Genomic DNA, 21,836 nt, shown 5'->3' with positions numbered 1-21,836 from the left:
CAATTGGAAAATTTCCAATGAACACATACTCTATCTTAAGCAACACAAACTGTTGCGACAGCTTCTTCATAGCAAGTAATTATATAACCAACTTTAAACATTTTGTTTCTCAAAAACTTGATACCTTTTTTTGATATGCCCAGATTAAACTGTTCTTTGGTAAAGGTGTCGAAAAACTGTAAATAGTCTAAGCGCTTTTACTCAACACCATGAAATTTTTGAGGTTTTTATTGGAATTCCGAAACACGGAGCTAGGTAAATACGATGACAGGCCATTAAGACGACAAGACATAAGACGACAACTAAGCGTTATTAGATCTAAAATGAGAAGTTTGATTTTAAGCTGTTTAAATTTCTCAAAAATACAACGTGGAGAATCGCGTGTAGCGTCGTCTTCAAGTTCCATCAAAAACGATTGTCGTCTTAACGGCTGTCGTCTTATTTGCCGGTCACCTGGAACACGACTAAAAGGCTTTGAGGCCTCATTAACTATGACCTTTGAATTGAAAACATGATTTAAACATGTCTTTTAAAATTATGATTCCTAATTTTAAGAGATTGTACAGCAAGAATATTATACATTTTCAACAGCAACGCAACATCAATATCATACATTCAGCAAAAACTAGCACAGTGCTGAATCTTTTATAAACTTCCATTAAACAAACCAGCTATTCTGAATATTTACTAGCTATAAAAATAAATTTCTACATTAGTATTATAGAGGGCAGAGGAAGACAATACATGTAGGTTAAGTGACGACCACAGACATTAAGAACATTTAAAATTAAGAAGTGAAACGCATCTTAAATTTCTTATTTTTCTCTTAAAAAATGTAGAAAAATCTTCCACACAGCTGACAAAAATTTAGCTGCAACAAAACCTAGCCAAAAATTTTCACTTCTTAATATAGATACCAAGTTTTTGAAACTATACTTTGTTAAATAAAAACTAAGCACTCATGAGAAATGATGATTTTATAACATAAGCTCGGATCCAAACTTATGACATGCGACTGTCGCTGCTGTGAACATTCTTGTTCTCCGATTAAATTAGGAATCCCTGTGGGAACTGAATGTCTTCAGCTGTTGAGGATGAGAATCCGTGTGCTTTTCCTGCAGTGGCGTCTGCTTGGTCAGCACTCGGCTGGTTGAACTTGACACTTTTGTCCAGGGCGTCCAGAGGGAAATTGGATGACCGTCTCGGCTGGCTGTAGAAGTCGATTTTGTCCCTGATTTCTTTCCTTTTGTTGATTCGCTCCCGATTCTAAAACATAGCCGACTGACTGCTTCAAAAGAGTTATGAACGCAAGGAAACAGAAAGAAAACTGACTTGTTTCTTCGAAAAACTTCAAAATCTGATATTTAAATTCCACTTTCTAAACTAGAAGTCGATCACGTTTTTCGTGACCTTTACACTTTTGCCACTTTCGCTGTTCGATAGTGAAGTTCGCCTTTCTTTTAACAATGGAAATGTACTGAACTTAAAAACAAATCACAAGTCAAACCGCGAAAAGGCGAAAATCAGCGTGAACAAATTTTAAGACTTTTTCCTGAAAAAAAAAACCAAATAAAAATCACCAAGACCTATTTAGACTACTCATTACTTTTTAAAAAGTGAAATATGATGGGGACGATAGATTAAAATTTGGTATTATTTCATTGTATTCATTTTCGGCAGACCAACCCAAAAAATTTTCTAAAGAACCTTCCGCGCCAATTGTTCTACTTTTGAAGGAGAGCGCGCGCCGCAAAAAACACAATTTTTTTATCAACATTTTCCAAAAAAGTGCCCAAAAACAGCCCTTTTAACTTTTTTCTTCAAAAACTTGACTGCGGACCAAAAAATATGCCCGAAAAATTTGGTCGACCAAAAAAAAGGTCGGCAAACTTTTGAAAATCCGCTATCCCCCCCCCCCCCCCCCCCCCCCCCCTCCTCTTGAGAATATCATGGATCGGCCCCTGCTCTAGATTACCTCTTTGGCCATGTTTTCTGCCAGTTCTCTGATGGGTCGCTCTGCGTAGTCCTGTTTGAACTGCCTTCGCTTGCTGTCTTCCTCCGCCTTCTCTTCCCAACTCAGACCCTCATCTAAATAAACATTCACCATCTGACAAACCAGTTTTAAAATTGAGACCATTTGATCTACTTTCAAGACCAGCAGAACTATCAAAATGGGAGTTAGCAGATTGTTTACAATTTAAAAAAAATTTGAATTGATCATTTGCTTCTTAAACAAAATAATGGTTTAATATGGTTTTCGCGATATACAACCATTATATAATGCTTCATGATGTTTGTTTCTTAAAAATAATCATTTTAAACTGAAATTTGAGGTTTATACTGATATTATCTACTAATTTACACCGTAATATTCATCTTTACGAAAATAAACATTATATTTTTTGATTGCGACAAAATTTCAACGTACTCAGGATGATTTTGATCTTCTGGATGTCGAGTATGTCGCTCACTTCCGAGCCAAAGTTGCCCCCCGCTACCCCCCTGGGAAGAGATGTAATGGATCCTGCGTCAGAGTCCAACTCCAAGTTCACCTCTCCCACTATGCTTCCTCTGTGTGTGTTGCCCATACTGATATTGGCAGCGTCCATACTGTTGCGTCTCAACAAGTCCACTAAACACAACAATTGTGACATCGGCAATTCACATAAGAGCCATCAGCAGACCTTAACTGGCTTTACTAAAGATCGTCCGTTAGTTCTCTTTCCCTACACTACCCATTTATTTTTTGTTGCGAATTAAGGCCGTTTTTTGCGTCAAGATTTTGAAGTGGTACCACTATTGCAGCAATAGCAATCATCATTTTGCAGATTTCAAAATGAAAGATATATTCCTTCGAAACAATTTCATTTTCTTCTTTAATTTAGATTATATTTCTTCTTTTATTGAAATATTAGCAGCCTCTCACAATGAAAATAGAGGTTGGCTCAAAAATCTAGGAAGAAATTATAAATTACATTAAATTTATAGACAAGCGCAATACACTATAGATAAATTATATCAAAATGGAAGATATTTAATTTCCAATCCCTGTTTCCTCAAGACATCTTCAGTCATGCATAAACATGGATTCACACTTTTTAATCTACTATCAGCTCCCACTAATGACATTCCTGCGAGGCCAAACAGAGTGTGAAACGGATCCGCGACATCTCCAGGTCTATCTGCAATGCCTCCCGTTTCCGAATCCTGCGACGCTAGAATGAACCCTGACAACCTTTTGGCATCGATCCAGTTAACCCGTTTCAGCATAGCCAAACTGGCTATAACCCACCAAGAGTAGCAGACATCTGGGAGTTTTTCTGGACGACCGTTAAGGCCTCCGGATTGTGGTAATTGACGTTCAGCTAGCCACCACGATAGGTTATCAACTTCGACATGATGCAAATTGCCAGTTAAAGTCAAGTAGCCAACACAGCAGTATATCTGACCGGAATGACTTTCAGATCCGGGCCTTGTTCCAAAACCTCCGTCGAAATTCATGCATTTCAGAACAAACTCAGTAGCTTTGGTCCAGTCAATAGCGTCCAGTTGTTTCAGTAAAAATAAGATCGCAACTGCTCCAAACGAGAAGCGAGTATCAACTTCGCCCCATTTATCACCGAGGAAACTTCCGTCAGACTGATAGAGACTCTTCACATAATCCACAACCTTCTGAGAATCTAACACATCAAGCTTGTTAAACGTTGTCAGAACCTGCACCGCACTTAGTGTATAAAGCAAACTTGGGTCATGGCCATAACATGGCCGAAAGCCTCCAGTTGACTCGTCAAAACAGTCCATGACAAATTTGATGATCACATCTTCATTCATGGCATCCAGTTGGCCCATGATGTCCATAGCAGTTACACACCAATAAACCCCGCTAATTCTGAGAAAATCGGTTACTGCGAACTCAAAATCATCTTCAGTTTCCCCATATTTGAGGATGTATTTGGCGTGTAGGTCTAACAGCAATTCTTCAGAATATCCTGGTTTAATTATAACATCTCTTCCTGCCATAATGATATGTCAATAAAATAAGCGCATAAAAACTGAAAAATGTCAAAAAAACGTAAGTCAGGAAAAATGTTCATTTCGAAACACAAAACAAAAACACCATTTCTAGCGGTTTTGTTATTATGGTGGACCGAATGTAAAAGTGAAAAAAGCAACGTTCTTGAAAGGCTAACAATCAATTTCAAATGGGATCAAATTGCATTTAGCATCCTTTCTCTTTTGTTTTCAACGTCTGTGATTGTATTTGTTAAAAAGACTGACACAAATTCTTGAAATTGCAAATGTTCCTTGAATATAAGTTCAGGAGAATTGAATTAAAAACGAATTTCTCCAAAATATGACCAGGAATGTCTTAGAACTTGGAAACCGTCTATCTAACCTTTGTTCTTTGGTACAAATTTGGTGAAGTTAGCACTGAAGCCATCTTTGCTGAGAGAACTTTCCAGCTCGTTTTCTTGGAAGTTGTACTCGGTCAAATTGCTCTTGGACCGTGCTCTCTCTTGATCCATGTATGACAATTCTGGTTGTTTGGCTATGATCCTAAAACGCAACATTTACCATCAATCGTTCTTTACTTCCGAACTAACTCAAAATAATGAAAACAGTACGACGGTGACACCAAAGACTGTGTTCAATTTTAAAGCACAGCTGGTATTGTTTCGGTTACTGAAAGTCATTTCTTTGTGATCGTTAGCCTGTTGATAATGATAGTGGTCACCTGTAAGCCAGAGCATTATCACACGCCAACGAATAATTGAGTTGGTAGCTAAATAAAAAATGATTAACCTGTCTTACCAGATGAAACAGAAGCAAACTTGCACTTCGCATATGCAAATGAAAATACAATTTTGGGCAACAAAAACAACCGACACTGTCTAGACACGATACCTCGGACTAAAGATTCAACCTTGCTTGTTAGTTCTAACAGAAATTTAATTATTTCAATGGAGCCGATAAAATCTAAGCAACCCGCAATAAAAAAGCGCGCAATTAAATAATAGACTTGACTGGCATTGGAAAAAATTTGACTGTGTAGCATATACAAAGCTCCGCTTGAGTAACCATGAAAACAAATCCAATTCGAAAATTAAGAACTTCCTGACTTTTATACTAACTTTCGTTTAAGAAAATCCGTATTCAATAAAATAGCATTCAACTCACTTGAGCTTTGCAGCAGTTTGAGCTTCCATTAGTGGCTTGTTGTGCACCGACATGTAATACAGCACCCCCGAGATATATTCGTCCAGATTTTTGTACGTATGTCCGAACAGTTTGGCAATCAAGTTGAAGATACAAGCTACAAACGCATTCAAAAACATGCCTTGCTCGTCTGTCAAAGTCCCTTTCGGGTGGTCCGTTTGGAACGTCAGCTGTTGGCTCTTCTCTTCCAAAGTAGTCAAAGAACCTTTGATCAACCATGTCCAGTTAGAAAAGTTCTACAGTGTTCCAACAACTAACACAGAGGCGACGCTGCGCTTCGCAAACACTTGCGGGAACACGAAAAAAAGCAGCTCTATAGAGTGCAATAAAAAAGATAGAAATAAGTCTCGATTTAGTAAAAATTCGTCTACGTCTCGGATTCGATCTCCAACCTAGAGATAATGAGTCTCACACACTTACAACTCAACCACGGACTCCTAATAAAAAATCACAAACATTCGCCACAAAAAAAAAACAGAATAGATATGAAATTTCCAATGCTACAGATCGTGATTATAGCAAAAGTACGACCAAATAAATGCATACTTTTAATGAACAATTTTATTTGCGAGTTTAGAAAAAAAAGGTTTGTACAAATACACTAACGCTCGCAAGCTACTAGTTTAATCAATAAAAACATTAAGACCAAATTTGTTTGAAGAATTAAGCTTTTACGCAAAAAAAAACCAACAAAAACACGAAAAACAACAAAAAAAACTCTGGTACCAACATTTAAGCTAACCATTTTTGAACCAATTTATTGAACTAATTGCTAATAAAAATTCATAATGGACATGACTGCCTTTGATAGCACCACTGGTTCTGTCTCTGATTTCCTCTTGGATCGCCAGGAGCAGTTTGAAGATCTCAAGCAGAGTATTCTCATCGTACCCCACTTCGACGATGAGGAGCGCCAGAGTACAATAGATGGCATCGTAGTTCTCTCGTGAGTTTGACTCACTGAAGCAGTTGCAGTAAATGGCATGGAAAAACGAATGGCCAGTTCCACTCATGAAGTTCTGGTCCGATCTGTTCTTGGGAGATCGGAACCCCTTGCTCCGGATGTTCTCCAAGTCCGGAAGGAGGTCCATCTTCATGACCTTTTCTCGGTTGTCATGGAAGGAGGTCCATCTTCATGACCTTTTCTCGGTTGTCATGGCGGTCAAGAAGTCTTTGAATGATTCCCAGAACCAGAATACGTACGTCATGATCGGGACTCACACTCAACTAAATAAATACAATTTGACTACGTTCAAAAATCGCAGTTTTGCATTATCTTTTCACGTAATATGGAGTATTCAAGGTAATCATTAACTGATAGAATAATTAGTTTTACTTTCCTTAAGTTATATACTAGTTCCGTCTGCAAGCAGTTTTGGAACTGCAAACAATCATATAGCAATACAGATACTCTCTTTCTCGTATATTTCTTGAAACATATTTCAATACAAACCAAAAAATTTTACCGATTTAATGAATTTCATGTAAGCTTTGCTAAAACAGATTTCCAAACCCACCTGTATAAGTGGAGTGATGATTCCAGCTTTGAACGTATCCGAATAGTTGATAGTAGTGTAGAGCAACGCTACGCTCTCGATGCACTTGAGCAAGTAGTTCTGCATCCTTCGCTCAGTCTCCGACAGAACTGAAGTGGTCTCCTCGGAAGCATGTGAGTTGTTCGAGGACTTCGCTTGTCTATAAGGAGTCCCAGGAACTGTATTGACACCTGCTACCACTCCTGGTCTTCCTGGACACTTTTCAAAGAGGAACTTGATGATCTCCAGTTTCTGGTAATCTGCCACATTCACTGTTATATTTCCCATAACATCAATCAACGCTTCCTGGTACAATTGTTCAGTCTTGATGTTGGATCCACTCACTTCGGCTTTGGCATCAGCTGCAATCTCGATTTTCTGGCTGATATGCTTGGATGACTCCCGCTTTAGCTTCGTCTCGCTTTCGATTGATAGCTTCAGATACTGAACCAGTTTATCTATCACCTAAGACAACAACATACTTGTTCTTTGCTATGAGAAATCCGAACCATGAGAAAGGCGAACTTGCTATTTCTCATTACATCCCCCCATATACAACAAAACTCAGTGTTCTGAAAAAAATATACATCTGTTAAAGCTCTTTCAATTACAAGGTTTTAGGATGGACACTTTTTTCATAAAACTAGCCCAGTTAAGGCAAACTTGGTCAATTCGTAACTTTATATTTGGCGGGTAGTTGGAGTCTGAAATTTGAAATCCTCGTTTGAAACTGAAAATCATTCACGTTTCTTTAAGTGTTTTTAGTAGGAGAGCGTAATTTCCCTTTCTCTCAGCTGAGTTAGAATTAAGCTACAAAAAAAACTAGCGTAAAGCGCACCTCCGGTGCTTCAAAAATATGAGTGAACAAGAAAGCTGTTTATACATTAAAAATGGAAAAAAAATCAACGAAATGAATGTAACCGAAAAGACAGGGAATCCAACAAAACTTTTGTTTTCATGAACCATAAAAAATGACTTGAACGTTCAACCTCCATAACTACTGAGTTTCATATCTTCGGAAACGAAACCCTAAAACAGCCAGCATACAACTGCACTTTCAATACTTAAGAAAACGAAACAATCAACTGCAAAACCATCAAATTCATAAATGGGATTTATAATCATCGTAATTGATTAAAAATATCAGATTTTTTTCTTTCATGAATATTGAAAATAATGAAAAAATTTGAGCAATTATACCAGGATGAGAGACAACATATGCATTCGCTGGCAGTCATCAAAGGGTCCGCTGATATCACCCCCACCAAAGCGTCAAAATTCAAAATTGTAAAAGCGTTTATTTGAAAACAAACATTATTGAAAATTTTCAGACGAAGATAGAAACGTCACAACTAAGAAAACAAAAGGCGTTGAGCAGTCATACTTGGAATCTAGAAAAACATCCTACGAAAACCTTGAGAGCGCCAAAAGCATAAAAAACTGCATATCTCAGAAAATAAGATTATTTGTGCAATCAAACTTTGAAGCTAGATCTGCAACCTCTGAGAGTACCCAGAGAATAACTCACTGTAGGGTTTGAAATTTCAAATTTTGAAAAGTTTTCATTCAATTCGAAATTCAGTTGACATGAATTGGTTACAAGTTCAAGAAATAAAGATTTTACTGCAATCTTTCAGCAAGCATCAGAGAGTATTAAATTTAGTTTAGCACATTGTCCTGGTTGGGAGCCATGCAACAACCTTGACACCTTAAGTGCAATTCAGTCAAATAACTCAATGTCCAAATAGACTAGCAAAGTCTAACACAAAGGCATGGCAGCCGTCACAGACAGTACCTCACACTACAGAGTTGAGAATTTCAAATTTAAAATTTTATATCTAAGTTATTTGAATTTTTGAAAATCATAAAAACGTCATATCTTGGAAACTAAAATGAGTTGAGCAGTCAATTTTTGAGACAAGATTTGCAACCCATGAGAGTACCCTGACAGCACAAAACTGCAGGGTTGAGAATTTCAATTTATGTGGAATTTTTTCTATCTTGAATTTCACAAAACTTTCGAAAGGTCACAAGAATCTTCAAATCTAAAAGTTTAAAAAAAGATTTTGGTATTCATATTTGGACTAATTTGCAACCCCTGGAGTAAAAGGGTAACCCTGACAGCATTCCACTTTTGAGTTAATTTCAGACTTGACAGGAAACACTAAATTCAAATTGGAAAATCGAAAAAATTCCTAAGCAATGCAATATAAGATCCACCATAAACCGTGAAAAAATTCGTTAAACATACAAAAATAACACGCAGACAGAGGCGAAGCTGCGCTTTGCAAACACTTGCGAGAACACGGTCAAAAACAGCTCTACAAGTGAAATAAAAAAGTAGAAATAAGCCTCGAATTATTAAAAACTCGGCTTCGAGTCGGACTCAAATCCGCGACCTACTGCAATCGAGGATTTTGAGTCTCACGCACTATCCACTCAGCCACGCAAGCTTAACAACCGACAAACACTAGTCAGGAATAAAGCAGCTACATATGCTAGTAAATTGCGAATGCCATTGAGCAAAAGTGGCACCAAATATAAAGACTCAATTTCGCAAGTAAAAATTTGGAATATAAAAAACTGAGGGCATCCACACTAACTTTGCATGCAACAAATAGCCGCAAAGCCCAAAACCACATTATGTATAAGTTATTCATTTCAAAAAATTGCGAGATATCTTGAATTAGAAAATTTCTGAAATCGAGTTATCATTACTGTTATGTTGTTTTTGAAACAAATCATTTTTTCGGTTCATTTGATGAATTAAAAATGCATCAACTGAGTTAATTTATTACTATTCGAATGTCAAATCACATGTTATGAAAAAGCTGTAAAGGTGCCCCAAAAGTGGCACCAATATTTGCGACTTAGGTTGGAAAAAAAGAAAGTTCGTACTAATACACTCGCTTCGCCAGCGTAAAAAAGCTTTAACACCGCAAAAAAAAATAAAATCAAGCGTAAACAGTGAACTACAAAGTTGTGCGTGAATAATACTTAACGCAATCGCGATAAAACTACCAAATAAAAAAGTAATATTATTTTCTCTCCCAAGCCAATTTCGGCTTTAATAAACATACTATGTAAACATTCTAGCTTCTAGCTTCAGCCGAGCTTTGCAACACTTGCGATATAACAAAACGTATTTTTGTATGTAGCAGACAGTTAATGACACCGAAGCCACTCAATTGAAATTTAAAAAAAATCGAAAAGAACTTATTCTACAATAACGTCAATTTGTCTTGAATGATGTTCAATTTGAGGAAAACATGTCAAAGAAACATAATCACCGCCGTGAAATAAGCATTCAAAATTGTTAAACAAGTAAACGGGCGCGAATATTGTACGCAATCGCTAAAATAGCAAAAAAGTTTTTTTCTCCGCTAAGCCAATTTCGACTCCAATAAATAAACTAAACGTGCGCATGTTGAATTGAAAATGTAAAAAAAAGGTATTTTTTTGTTTTTCGCTTGTTATTCACAAGCTTTAAATCCAAGGTTGAAACCAGAACTATTTCATGCTTTGTTGCGTTGGAGAGAATAACCTTAACTGCAACAACCATAAAATAAAACTGAGCGTTTTCCGAAAAATTAAGAACTTCGTTTATTAAAACTTAAAGAAGATGTAACTGTTTATTATTGAAGAAGTGCTTACTTCGTAGATTGAGGTTCCAAAGGTTTGTGAAGCTGCAATATTGACAGAGTCTTTCAGTTGCTGCACAATTTCTATCTTGGGGAACTCAATTGCGCGCTCATGTTTCTTTTCAGAGATGTGGTTTAACCATAGAGTGATGGCGTCAAACGCGTACTGTGGCTAAAACAAAGCACTCGTCATCTTTTAGTTCAAAAAATGTTCTTTGCTTTCAAACAAAACCTCGTCTTTTCATTATTTAAAATTGCTAAACTCTTTAATTGATCTCGTTTGTGATGTAATTGCGTGTAAATTGTATCTCGACTCACACTGATTGAAGACATTACCAATGATATACACTTGGCCACAAATCTACTGTTCTCCCATCCGTTCTCGTCCAAGTAATTCAACATGGGGTAGAAGACTTGGGTGAGTTGGGTGCTGCCGAACTTCACTCGCTGGAACAGTTCTCGGAAACACCTCTCGGCTAGCACTTGAGGCGTCGTCTCACTCCCGCTGTCCGACTCGTCAAACAGTCGACTCTTTTCATCTCCGCCGATACTTGATTCTCTTTGATGCACGTTAGATGAACGCGCACTAAACATACCCTTCAGATAAAACCAAAATCAAACTTAAAAAAATGATTGCACCAAAGTAATTATATTATCTAGCAAATTTTGTAAACGAGTAAGTTTTAATTAAACCGTTTGTGTTAAAATTAATATAGAGCTGAAGAACATATACAGCCGAAGGCTTTATGGGAAAATAACAAAGTAATTTTGTACTAACTTTTAATAAGGAAATTCTATTTTTAGTTTCATCTGAGAAAGAAACAAAAGGTCACCTGAAAGAAGTAATCAGTTTCCTTTCTCATAATAAATGGCCTTGTTTAGGTATCAGCTCGATTAACCTATACTTAGCTGGTCATTTAGACCAATCAGATGTTCAAAGCAAAAATATACTTCAACAAAAGCAGTTTTCTATAAAAAATTCTGTGATTAAATTTAATATATAAGTTAACTACATAAAGGCGAAGCGGATCTTCACATCACTTGCGATACGACGCAAGCGCATCATAGCAAACTAGAAAATAGAAAAGGAGATGGAAATCTCATCGAATATATATATATATATATTTTGAAAAAAGAATAAGAAAAAAGTCCGGAAAATACAAAAAAAGCCAACTGACAGTTGCAACGCGAGGAAACTTAAAAAAAAACTACTTGTTTTTTCAAAAACCTTCACATTTTGAATTTCGAAGAAAAAATAAATGGACTTAAAGCTCTTTGAATTTGTAGAACAATTTTTGATGGACACTTTTTTGTTAAAACTAACCCAATTTGAGAAAACTGGATCAATAGGTAAAACATTTATTTCGCTAGGAAAACTGCTAATTAAACTCCATTTTCGAAATTTTTGTGACCTTTACAATTTTGCTGTTCGATAAGGGAGTTTGCATTCCTTTTAACAATAGAAATGCACTGGACTTAAAAAGAAATCACAAGTCACACCGCGAAAAATCAAAATTGAGCGTGAACAAATTTTTTTCCTGAAAAAAAACAAAAAAATCAGCAAGACCTATATAACAGTATTTTCATTACGTTTATTACTCTTCAACAGCATTAAAAATCCTAATTTTAACAATGGGCCACTTAGCCGACAATGCGTCCATTGAGTCAAAAACAGCCGCTCTAAGCCGCTCATTGAGTCGAGAATAAAAAATGCCAAAAGCAATTATTGATATCAAAAACTTTGAGCAATTAAGTTTGAAACTTTGAACTTTTGCAAGACAAACTGATTTTTGGAATAAATTATATTTGATTTTGAAGCGACACAAACCAAGGTAACTAAGACGATAAAACACAAGACGAAAACATTTGTAACATACGAAAATTTTAAGCCAAACAAAAACCACAAAAAATATTTCAGGGCTATGGAAATTGATTGTATCAAACGAAAAATCCGTGAGGTGTCAAAATTTTTGATTTTTGGTCTAATTTCGAGCAGATAAGGTAAGCTAGCAGGCTTAAAATATCTTATTTACGCTTAATTTAAGCGTAAAAACTTAGTTTTGCACGAGCAAAATTAATGTTTGGCAGGAACATTCTGTGCTGCTAGCACAGTAACCGGCTATCATTTTTAAAATTATGTATTTCCATCATCAAAAAATATGTTTTTACGGGCAATTAATATTTAAACTGTATCGAACAACGACATCTATTTACCACATGAACACTCAAACTTTGAATGTACTTACTTATACTTAACACGAATTATATGATTATTGCTTGGCAGCCCATGATTATTGATTATTGCAAACTATGATTATTGCAAACTTAATCATAGTTTGCATGAATTATATGATTATTGCAAACTTTTACTCCACGTTTCATTAAATTGAGCGGTAAAATTCAGTCTTGCAGTTCAATTATTGCAAGCTAGTTTTTTCATGAAAAAAAATTGCATTTTTTGCGGCCACCGAAAATTTAATGCAAGAAAATGTATCCAAACTTATACATTTATATCCAAAATGTATGTAATCTTTAAACTTTTAAAGGAAAAGAATCCGCTAATGCATTGTGGATTTAAATGCATAAAACTTTGATTGATCGTTAAAAAAAGAAGATTATTTAAATGGCCATCACTTGATCCAACTTAACTAACTAGCTTAACAAATAAACTAACTTTCCAGGCGTGTCTCTTGATGTGTCTCTGTTGGCACTCTCCCACTCGCCCTTCTCGATATTCATCAAGAGGGCAGGCAAGATTTTGCTGAGATTTGACCTCTCGTACAGCTGGAAGCGGGCAAAGTCCTCCTCCGCCGTCTTCCGCACTATACCCTGCAGGCCCTGAAGTCCCGCTACTCGACTCCTAAATCGTCACATCTCATGAGTTAGTTAACATTGATACCCCACTTAACACATTTAATGGTACACTTTTCACAGCTTGGAGCTTCGGGATCTTCCCTGTTATAGCCCACCACCCCTGCGCCTACCAAGGAAATTAATGCCCCCCCCCCCACCCATAATAGTACAACGAGTTTAGGGGGCTGTAACTTTTTGTAACTAAGCTGAGGGGGGCTATTATGGGAAAGACCCGTGCATTGATGTCAACATTCCTGGCCACATATTCCAGCCAACTCTTTTATACTCATGTGCCTTAAGCTCCCGGTGCATTTCATAAACTAAACTTTTTATGCATTCAACTAACTTCAATTCATCGCTATTGTATCAGACAACAATTTACTGGACCCAGTTCGGAACGGTCCTTACTTTTGAACAAGGAATCTTGTCTAAGTTCCTTTCATAACGAAACGAGCAAAATTTGAGTTGAAATTGAATGCAATTTTTAAAATTTAAAACGTTTTTGAAATATTAGCTAGCTACTGAGTCTTGAACAAAAGTCGAGTTTGTTGAAATAAACGCCAAGAAAGTTGAAATTAAACGCAAAAAGTATACTTTTACACAAAGGCAACTTGACAAGTAATAGCGAGAACACTTGATAGCTAACAAAGATTCCATCCAATAGTTGATTGCAGTTTCAAACTCAGGCTCTTCTACTTGCAAGTTTTCATGCTTCAACTTTTTTTAACGTTGTCAAATTTTTATGAAAATTGGCAAGTAAGCTGACTGACCAATTGTAAGCACATATGATCGGCTTTTACAACTTTAAACCCAAAAATTACAACACAATATTGATCTGATATCAGGTTGGGGAACTCAGTAGAGCCCAAAATAAAATAAAGCAACTGTAAGGACGTTATGCACATGTGCTTCATTTTGCGCTTGCAGTCAACTCAAATTCAAAGTGGGTTTAAAATATGCATGCATTACCAAAAGACATGACCTTGAAGTATGAAAAACTCTACGTCAAAATCAAGTGCTCAGAGGCGGATTACGAAACGGAAGGCGGATTGATGGCCAATTAGTCATAACATTTTTCTAAGGGGGTCAAAATATAGTAATAATGAGGAGCAGCGCGCCGAAAAAAGCGCATTTGTACTCAAAAATCTTCGAAAATGCCATTTTAGCTCATTTGCTTGTCGGACAAAATTTTTTTTAGCCAAGGCAATGACTTTAGTGTTTTAAAAGTGCCAGATAAGTCTTTTTCTTCGGCCAAAAAAAACAAAGCGAACAAACAGTTGAAAAATGTTAAAACAATCAAGAAACGCAGAAAAAAAAAACAATTGACTTTTTTGAAACATAAGAAAAAACAAGAAAAAAATATGTCATGTCGAAGCTCTAATTTGCAAAAAAAAATAATTATGAAAACTTTTTTCCTAAAACTAGCCCAATTAGAGAAAACTGGATCAATAGGTATTTTATGGATTAAGTCTCAAATGGCTTAGTTTTTACATGGCGTGAAAACAAAATTCCCCAAATGGTATAATTTGCATGCAACAGTTGTATTAAAGAAGTTTCGAGAGAAACTTTTTTTTACAAAAAAAGGTTGGAAAAAAAGTTGATTATAATTTTCATCAATATTGGCACTCAAAATTTCTTCGAATGCCATTCGGAAAATTTTCATTGGAAATATGCCACTTAGAAAGTTAGAACTTCTTTATTCCACTGAAATCTAAAGCATAGCCACAGACATTTCGAAAAGACATAATATTCAAATTTCGAAGCAAAAAATCATTAAGCTCTTAAAATCCTTTAAACTTTCCCTTTTGGAAACTTTAACCCAATTTAAGAAAACGGGATCAGAAGATATATTTTCTAACCCGCTGGGAAATCTAAAAATTAAATTCTACTTTCTAAACTAGAAGTCGATCACGTTTTAGTGAGCTTTACGCTTGAATTGTTTGATAGTGCAGTTTGCCTTCCTTTTAACAAAAGAAATAAAGGAGTGAACTTGAAAAAGAAATCAAAAGTCAAACCGCGAATAATCAAAATTGAACGTGAAACAAATTTTAGACTTTTCCTGAAAAAAAGAAACAACACAAATCACCAAGACCTATATAAGAATACTCACTTTGTTCATTACTCATAATCATCACGATCTATCTATATAAGCCTCTTTACTACGTTTGATGACATTTTCAACAACGAAAACCGAAAAAAAAAACCACATGAAAATCATAGTCATGAAAATCATAGATCTGATCCGCTCTTGATCACGCTAACTCCATCTTTGCCTTTTTATCATTCACAAACAAACACGAATCTTCTGAGGTGCGCCATAACCAAACATAACTAGGAAATAAACTACGACTGTTTCTAAAATCCATTCACCAAATCAAAAGCACTATAAAAGGCTAATAATGTCTAAAATCTGTCTGAAATGTACTTACTTTTTACGGCTGAAATTTCACAATTCAATCAAACACTTGTATTCTAAGCGCAGAGTTACTCATGCCATCGGGTTCAGCATCAAAGTGAGTTGGTTCCTACTCAAACCCAGGAGAATTCTGCCGCTTTCAATAAGCGAAATCCTGCTTTTTTGTTTAACAAACTTGATGCAAACTGGCTCTTTTTGAAGGAATTTTACGAAAAAATTTCAAATTTCTGATTCCCTTCTTGCGCAATTTTAAGTCTAAATTTACATTAATTAATTTGATCTGACCTAAACTTATCAAATTTGAAACCAGTTTCTGCTACCGACAAGAAGTTTACAGTTAATTTTCAGCAAAAATATTATTTTTAAGACCATAAATTCGAATTTTTTTTGTATAAAAAATAACATTTCCTATAAAAAATTTTTATTTCAAATTCTGCCCTCTTTTCTGCTCTAAAATTTTTTTGCTCTCTAAGCTAAATTCTCCTGTCAGCAGAATTCTACTGGGCCTGATTCTGATTAACAAAAATTCGTGCTTCATTCAACATTTAGTTTTTTTCAGCTGATTTCACTGAGTATCAAGCATACATAATACAGTTAAGGGCGCAGCCACTATGTACACATTAAGCTTCAAAACTTAACATTTTAAGCTTCCATTGATAACGCATTAATTACAATTCAATAACAGGCCAAACTTAAGAGTTACTTCTGGCTATTTATTGGGTTGTTTGAATTGGGTTGACGTCGATACTTACAAGTAAATCTCACTGCAACATTGGAAAACGATCATTTTAGTTACCAAACAAATTGTAATAGTCATTATTATACGGAGCTTTTAAACGTGCTGCAAACTCTTCGACGTCCATTCAATTTCGGCTCTTCGTGAAATATAAACCATGATTCAATTTGATATGATACCGTATTTGAAAAAAACTTTCATACCCATTTTTTTTTTCAATTTTACTGTCCAGAAGTTGTTTGACCAAATAAAAATGAGTACTTACTCGACTGATTTGTGATCGATGCCCTTTGGATCCGTGTGACTGAGCGTCGAAAAAATCTCGATGAAGAAACCATATCTCTGCTGTGAAGGACTATCTTCTTGTATATTGCAAAACTGAATGAACTGAAATTTAAAAACTCAAAATTACAAGATTTCCGCTGTTAATTTTTCATAATCAAAATTACCGAAAATCCAACAGCTGATTTAGGAGAGGTGCGGGCGGACGCTTCCTTCCCCTCCTTCCTCAGGGATTCGGTCCCCCCTTTGTACTATTTTGAGATATCCATTTTTGGCTGACGGACCCATAATTTTTTCTAAAAGCGCATTTGGCGCCAATATATACTAATTTTGAAGGGGGAGCGCGCGCCGAAAAAATGCAATTTTTACGTCAACTTTTCAAAAGGTCCCTAAAAACGCCTTTTTGGATTGTTTTTTCAACATTTTTTTTGAAAATCCGCCCCCTCTCGAGAAAATCTAAGATCCGCCCCTGCAAAAATCTACAGTTCATTTTTAAAAATTTCTCAGCACATGGGCTAGTGAGACACCTTGTTTTAAAATTTTTAAAAAAGGTTTTTTAGAATTCATTTCTTTGTGTGAGCGCTGACATGTTTTTGTATCGCAAGTGATGGTGTTGGAAGATATGAAAATAGTCGAAAATTATCTCAAAATTTGGCACAATCCAGTCATTTTCTAACATACCAATGATTCACAAAAACCATTGGATCTACTTAACAATGAGATCCACCCCCCCCCCCTTAAGAAAACGGAGTAATTAAATTAATCAGAATGCAGCAAAAATGCGAATTTTGAATGAAACAATCTAGCGCTAATTTACAGCTTTTATTATTGGTGCAATTCTTTAGTAGATACCGTAGGGGGTCTATAAGTAAGTAGGTCCAACCCGTTTGACAAACTCAAATCAACCGAAGGAATCCTATATGAAAAACGGGAAAAATTGAATATTTTTTGTCAAGTTTCGCCATCAGATGAAATCCGGATTTCAACTGAAAAAAGAAACATAGCCAACAGACAGTTGGAAAAAAATTTAAAGAACAAGGAAACGGAGTAAAAATGATTTAAAATTTTAGATTATTTTTCAACTATCAAAACATATATATATCACGTTTAAGCTTTTTGAATTTCAATTACTGTTCATGACGGGCGCTTTTTCGTAAGCTTATCAAATTTAGAGAAAAACAGAATTTCGCTGTTCGATAGTTTGCCTGCACAGTAAATGAAGTGAAATAGATTGATTTAAAATTATAAATCAACCAAACCTCGAAAATCAAATTTGAGCGTTTATGAACAAAATTTATGACTTCCTCCAGGAAAAAAAAACAAGACCTATATAAGAGTATTCGCTACGTTCATGACTCTTAAAAATTAAGCTATCGAATGATTCAGTGACTTTGTTAGAAAAAATGTTGGCCTGGACAAAAGTTAGTCTACGATTTGACAACGCATGCTAATCGTAATCAATGAAGTTTTTATTCTCAATTTCGAATGCACATACCCCAACGTGCAAAAAATAGTCTCCACGCCTTCAAAAGAGTTCGAAACTTTATTGTGACCGCCTTCAAAAAAACAAACATAGCAAACTAAACAGTTGGAAAAGAGTATTGAATGCAAGAAAAATAAAAAAAATTACTTGTTTTTTCAAGAGCCTTCAACTTTTGACTTTCAAAGAAAAAAATAGATGGCCTTTAAGCTCTTTGAATTTGTAGAACAATTTCTTGTGGACCCTTTAGTGTTAAAATTAACCCAATTTGAGAAAACTTACTCCAGGAAAAAAAAACAAGACCTATATAAGAGTATTCGCTACGTTCATGACTCTTAAAAATTAAGCTATCGAATGATTCAGTGACTTTGTTAGAAAAAATGTTGGCCTGGACAAAAGTTAGTCTACGATTTGACAACGCATGCTAATCGTAATCAATGAAGTTTTTATTCTCAATTTCGAATGCACATACCCCAACGTGCAAAAAATAGTCTCCACGCCTTCAAAAGAGTTCGAAACTTTATTGTGACCGCCTTCAAAAAAACAAACATAGCAAACTAAACAGTTGGAAAAGAGTATTGAATGCAAGAAAAATAAAAAAAATTACTTGTTTTTTCAAGAGCCTTCAACTTTTGACTTTCAAAGAAAAAAATAGATGGCCTTTAAGCTCTTTGAATTTGTAGAACAATTTCTGATGGACCCTTTAGTGTTAAAATTAACCCAATTTGAGAAAACTGGATCAATACGTCAGACTTTGATTTCGCTGGGAAATCTCATAACTAATTTATTTTCGAAATCAGAAGTCAATCACGTTTTTCGTGATCTTCACAACTTTGCTGTTCGATAGTGGAGTTTGCCTTCCTTTTAACAATGGAAAGGCAGCGAACTTGAAAAAAAATTACGGGTCAACCGCGAAAAATCAAAACTTGCATGAACAAACTTTAAGACTTTTTACTGAAAAAGAAGCAAAAAAAGTAGCACAGAATGTTCCGACTAGTCTTAAAAAAAAGTTTTTTCAAATTGGTGTCGTTTTTTTTTCTGCAAGTTGTGATAAAAAGATCTGAACAAAAAAAAAACAGAATTTGAGAGTCATACTAAATTAGGTCAATTGGAAAACAGTTTTTGATGAAAAATGACCAGAAAAACGGCAAAAAACTTATATAAAATTTCAAGCGTTTTTTTGCAGAAATTTTTAAAAAATTTTAAGTTTTTGATTCTCATAATTGCGCTAAAAAACGACATTTACTTGAGTTAAACTAAGTTTTCACGGCTTAAGTTAAGCTGAAATAGGCTATTGTAAGCCTACACAGTCACCTTATTAGCTCGAAATTGGACCAAAAATCAAAAATTTTAGTACGGTTCTTCTCGACACAAAAAAATTTGGGCATTTTTTGAGGTTGTTCGAATCACGACTGAAAGGGCTTTAATATGATATATCACTCACCCCAGACCGATGATTATTTGTGGTACCTGATTTTGCGTGGAAAACAAAAAACTAAAACACCCGAATACAAAGTTCCTCCCCATTTTCAATAGACGGAACAACAATCAGCAACCATTCGAAAACGGAAATTACATGATAAATTCAAGTTTACAAGTGCATGACGCCCATAATAATAAGCCGCGCCCCACAACAATGGGAAATTTGTACTCCGACTTACGGATTTTGTAGCCCTTGACTTGAGCGGTACAGAGCCCTCCTCCAGTAGAATTTCAATGATGCTCATGAAGGAAGAAACGAAAAGATTGAGAGCACGCGAATGGCACGCATTTAACAGCTGGTCTAATGCATCCATGGAGAGGAAGATATACCTAATTCAGCTCTGTGTTGGATCAAATATTATTATGTATACATATAATACAATCGAAACCAAGTTAAGCGTTTCTCACATTTCACGCCTTTCGCCTCTCTGAAGATCGCGTTCCACTTTTTGAAGAATGTAGCGCCCTATTTTATCTAACTGACTGGGAGAACTTTGCAGAGCATAATACTGCAATTTACCCATGTTCGCGTTAACGAGTCCATCCTTAAGTAAATACAGTTTAGATATAAGTTTTTTAATTCCTTTTAGATCGCGTTTGACTTTACTCACCGCTGGATCCTTTGGGTAGATATTGTCCACAAACCGTTTATAACGGGGTTTAGCACACTGACAGCAACCTACAATCGTAAAAAAAATTTCATCTTCAGAAATCACAAAAATATCTTTGCTAAATTTAACTCAACCAACAGACTGTTAAGAAAGTAAAAAATAAACTCTTGAACAGACCTAATGTGTTAGGTCATGAAGTCGACGAAACTCCAGGTCGACATCACTTAGATCTCGCGTCAGACTTTAAGATGTTTAAGTGGATGACAAAATGTGACTTCTTTTTACTATTTAGGGCCGTTCAACAAATTTAAATCAGCTAAAAAGCAGTTGGTCATTAAACCTTAATCGAATCTGAATACCATCGAACTAGAACAACAAATATCCATTACTCCGATACCTTTTTCGTTACGTGATTCTGTGGAGAAAAAAAATCACCAAAAGTAATCAAGCGCTTTCCCGCCCGATAATAGGAAACGGAAAACATAGGTCGCTAGAAGGCTTAACCTTTTGCATAATGATTTAAAAAATTTGAGTTCTCACCTGCCATTAAAATGATGTTAAATCAAACTATTTCGCAACCTTGACCCATATCATTGTCTGAAAAATTAACAATGAATCAACATATTGCATAAAAATTTTCGTGGAAACTAAAGCTAGAGTATCGTAAATGGCATCTTAAACTACAAAATTGTTTCCATAGACTTAAGTTTCTGAGACAAGGCTTACAAAACGATATCGTAACGAACGTTTTGCTATTCCGGATGCCGGAAAACGGGATTTTTTTGGGACCATGTAACATTCGCCCGGAAGTGTAACATTCGCCCGGAAGATACATATCGACGGATAACAAAACTAAGTCTTAAGACGACTGGCTAGCGTCTAAACAGAGCTTTGCATGTTTTTCACCGTCTCTACCAAGCCAGTACTTTTCGGTGGTCTTTCTTACATCAGGCTGACAAAAACGTTACTGTTCTCCGGCTTCGACCAGAACGCTCAAATTAACTGAATTACATGCGAAATTAGTGAGCTCATGGCTGGGTCTCTGTATCCCCAGACCACGAGGTCACTCCTAAAAACAGGGCTACTACTTATCATATTACTATTGTTTTTGTTCAGTAGATAAAAATCATCATCTCCATCGAAGATGGATCAACCCTTTCCCCCAACTCCTAGCACCTCATCCTTGTCAAAACTAATCAAAATATCAGTTAAATTCAAGTCAGGACATGACAGGATGCTAAAAGTTTATGTGAGTTAATAAAAGTTTCCGTCCCGAGACCCTTCCGAATTCTTGAATCCGCTGAATCAAGCTCCTTACTCTTGATTTCTCGCTAATCCGGAAGGCTGGTTCTCACCCTTCACCGTTGTTGGCAACGGCCTTGCAACTATTGTAGCAGCACAATAGTTGCAACTCGGAACGTTCTCTGCTATTCTGTAGTTCGTTGTCGTTTTCCAATCTCGATTTTCGTACTGTTCGCAATCGCAGATAAAAGTTGTTGTTTTTCACTCGCTTTTTGTAAAAATGGCCGTTTCAGCATTTCTCAGAAATGTGACGTCATCATTCGAATTTTTGAAAATTTAAA

General features: G+C 35.8%; 2 protein-coding genes across 3 annotated transcripts; both read right to left on the bottom strand.

The window, feature by feature from the left end:
* Positions 1-855: 855 nt before the first annotated feature.
* On the bottom strand, positions 856-20,852 carry LOC134856545 (protein EFR3 homolog A-like). Of its 2 annotated transcripts, XM_063872814.1 has the most exons (17): positions 20,794-20,852; positions 20,254-20,321; positions 20,051-20,187; positions 19,822-19,972; positions 16,664-16,785; positions 13,068-13,253; positions 10,712-10,979; positions 10,407-10,565; positions 6,735-7,217; positions 6,358-6,444; positions 6,020-6,317; positions 5,179-5,422; positions 4,736-4,783; positions 4,397-4,557; positions 2,429-2,632; positions 1,976-2,088; positions 856-1,266 (listed from the first exon to the last, which is right to left on the bottom strand). In XM_063872814.1, exons 1-17 carry the CDS (start codon positions 20,798-20,800, stop codon positions 1,048-1,050), a joined length of 2,955 nt encoding a protein of 984 aa, XP_063728884.1. In that variant the 5' UTR covers positions 20,801-20,852; the 3' UTR covers positions 856-1,047. The 2 variants fall into 2 exon arrangements, with proteins under 2 accessions (XP_063728884.1, XP_063728885.1); XM_063872815.1 differs by lacking the exon at positions 4,736-4,783.
* LOC134856547 (geranylgeranyl transferase type-2 subunit beta-like) lies at positions 2,972-4,122 on the bottom strand. The gene has a single exon (XM_063872817.1). It carries the CDS (start codon positions 4,018-4,020, stop codon positions 3,019-3,021), a length of 1,002 nt encoding a protein of 333 aa, XP_063728887.1. The 5' UTR covers positions 4,021-4,122; the 3' UTR covers positions 2,972-3,018.
* Positions 20,853-21,836: the final 984 nt, after the last annotated feature.

Source organism: Symsagittifera roscoffensis, unplaced genomic scaffold, assembly GCF_963678635.1.
Source record: "Symsagittifera roscoffensis unplaced genomic scaffold, txSymRosc1.1 SCAFFOLD_275, whole genome shotgun sequence".
Taxonomy (NCBI): Eukaryota; Metazoa; Xenacoelomorpha; order Acoela; family Convolutidae; genus Symsagittifera; species Symsagittifera roscoffensis.
The sequence above is the reverse complement of the archived record's forward strand: the minus strand, read 5'-3'. Positions and strand labels throughout refer to the sequence as shown.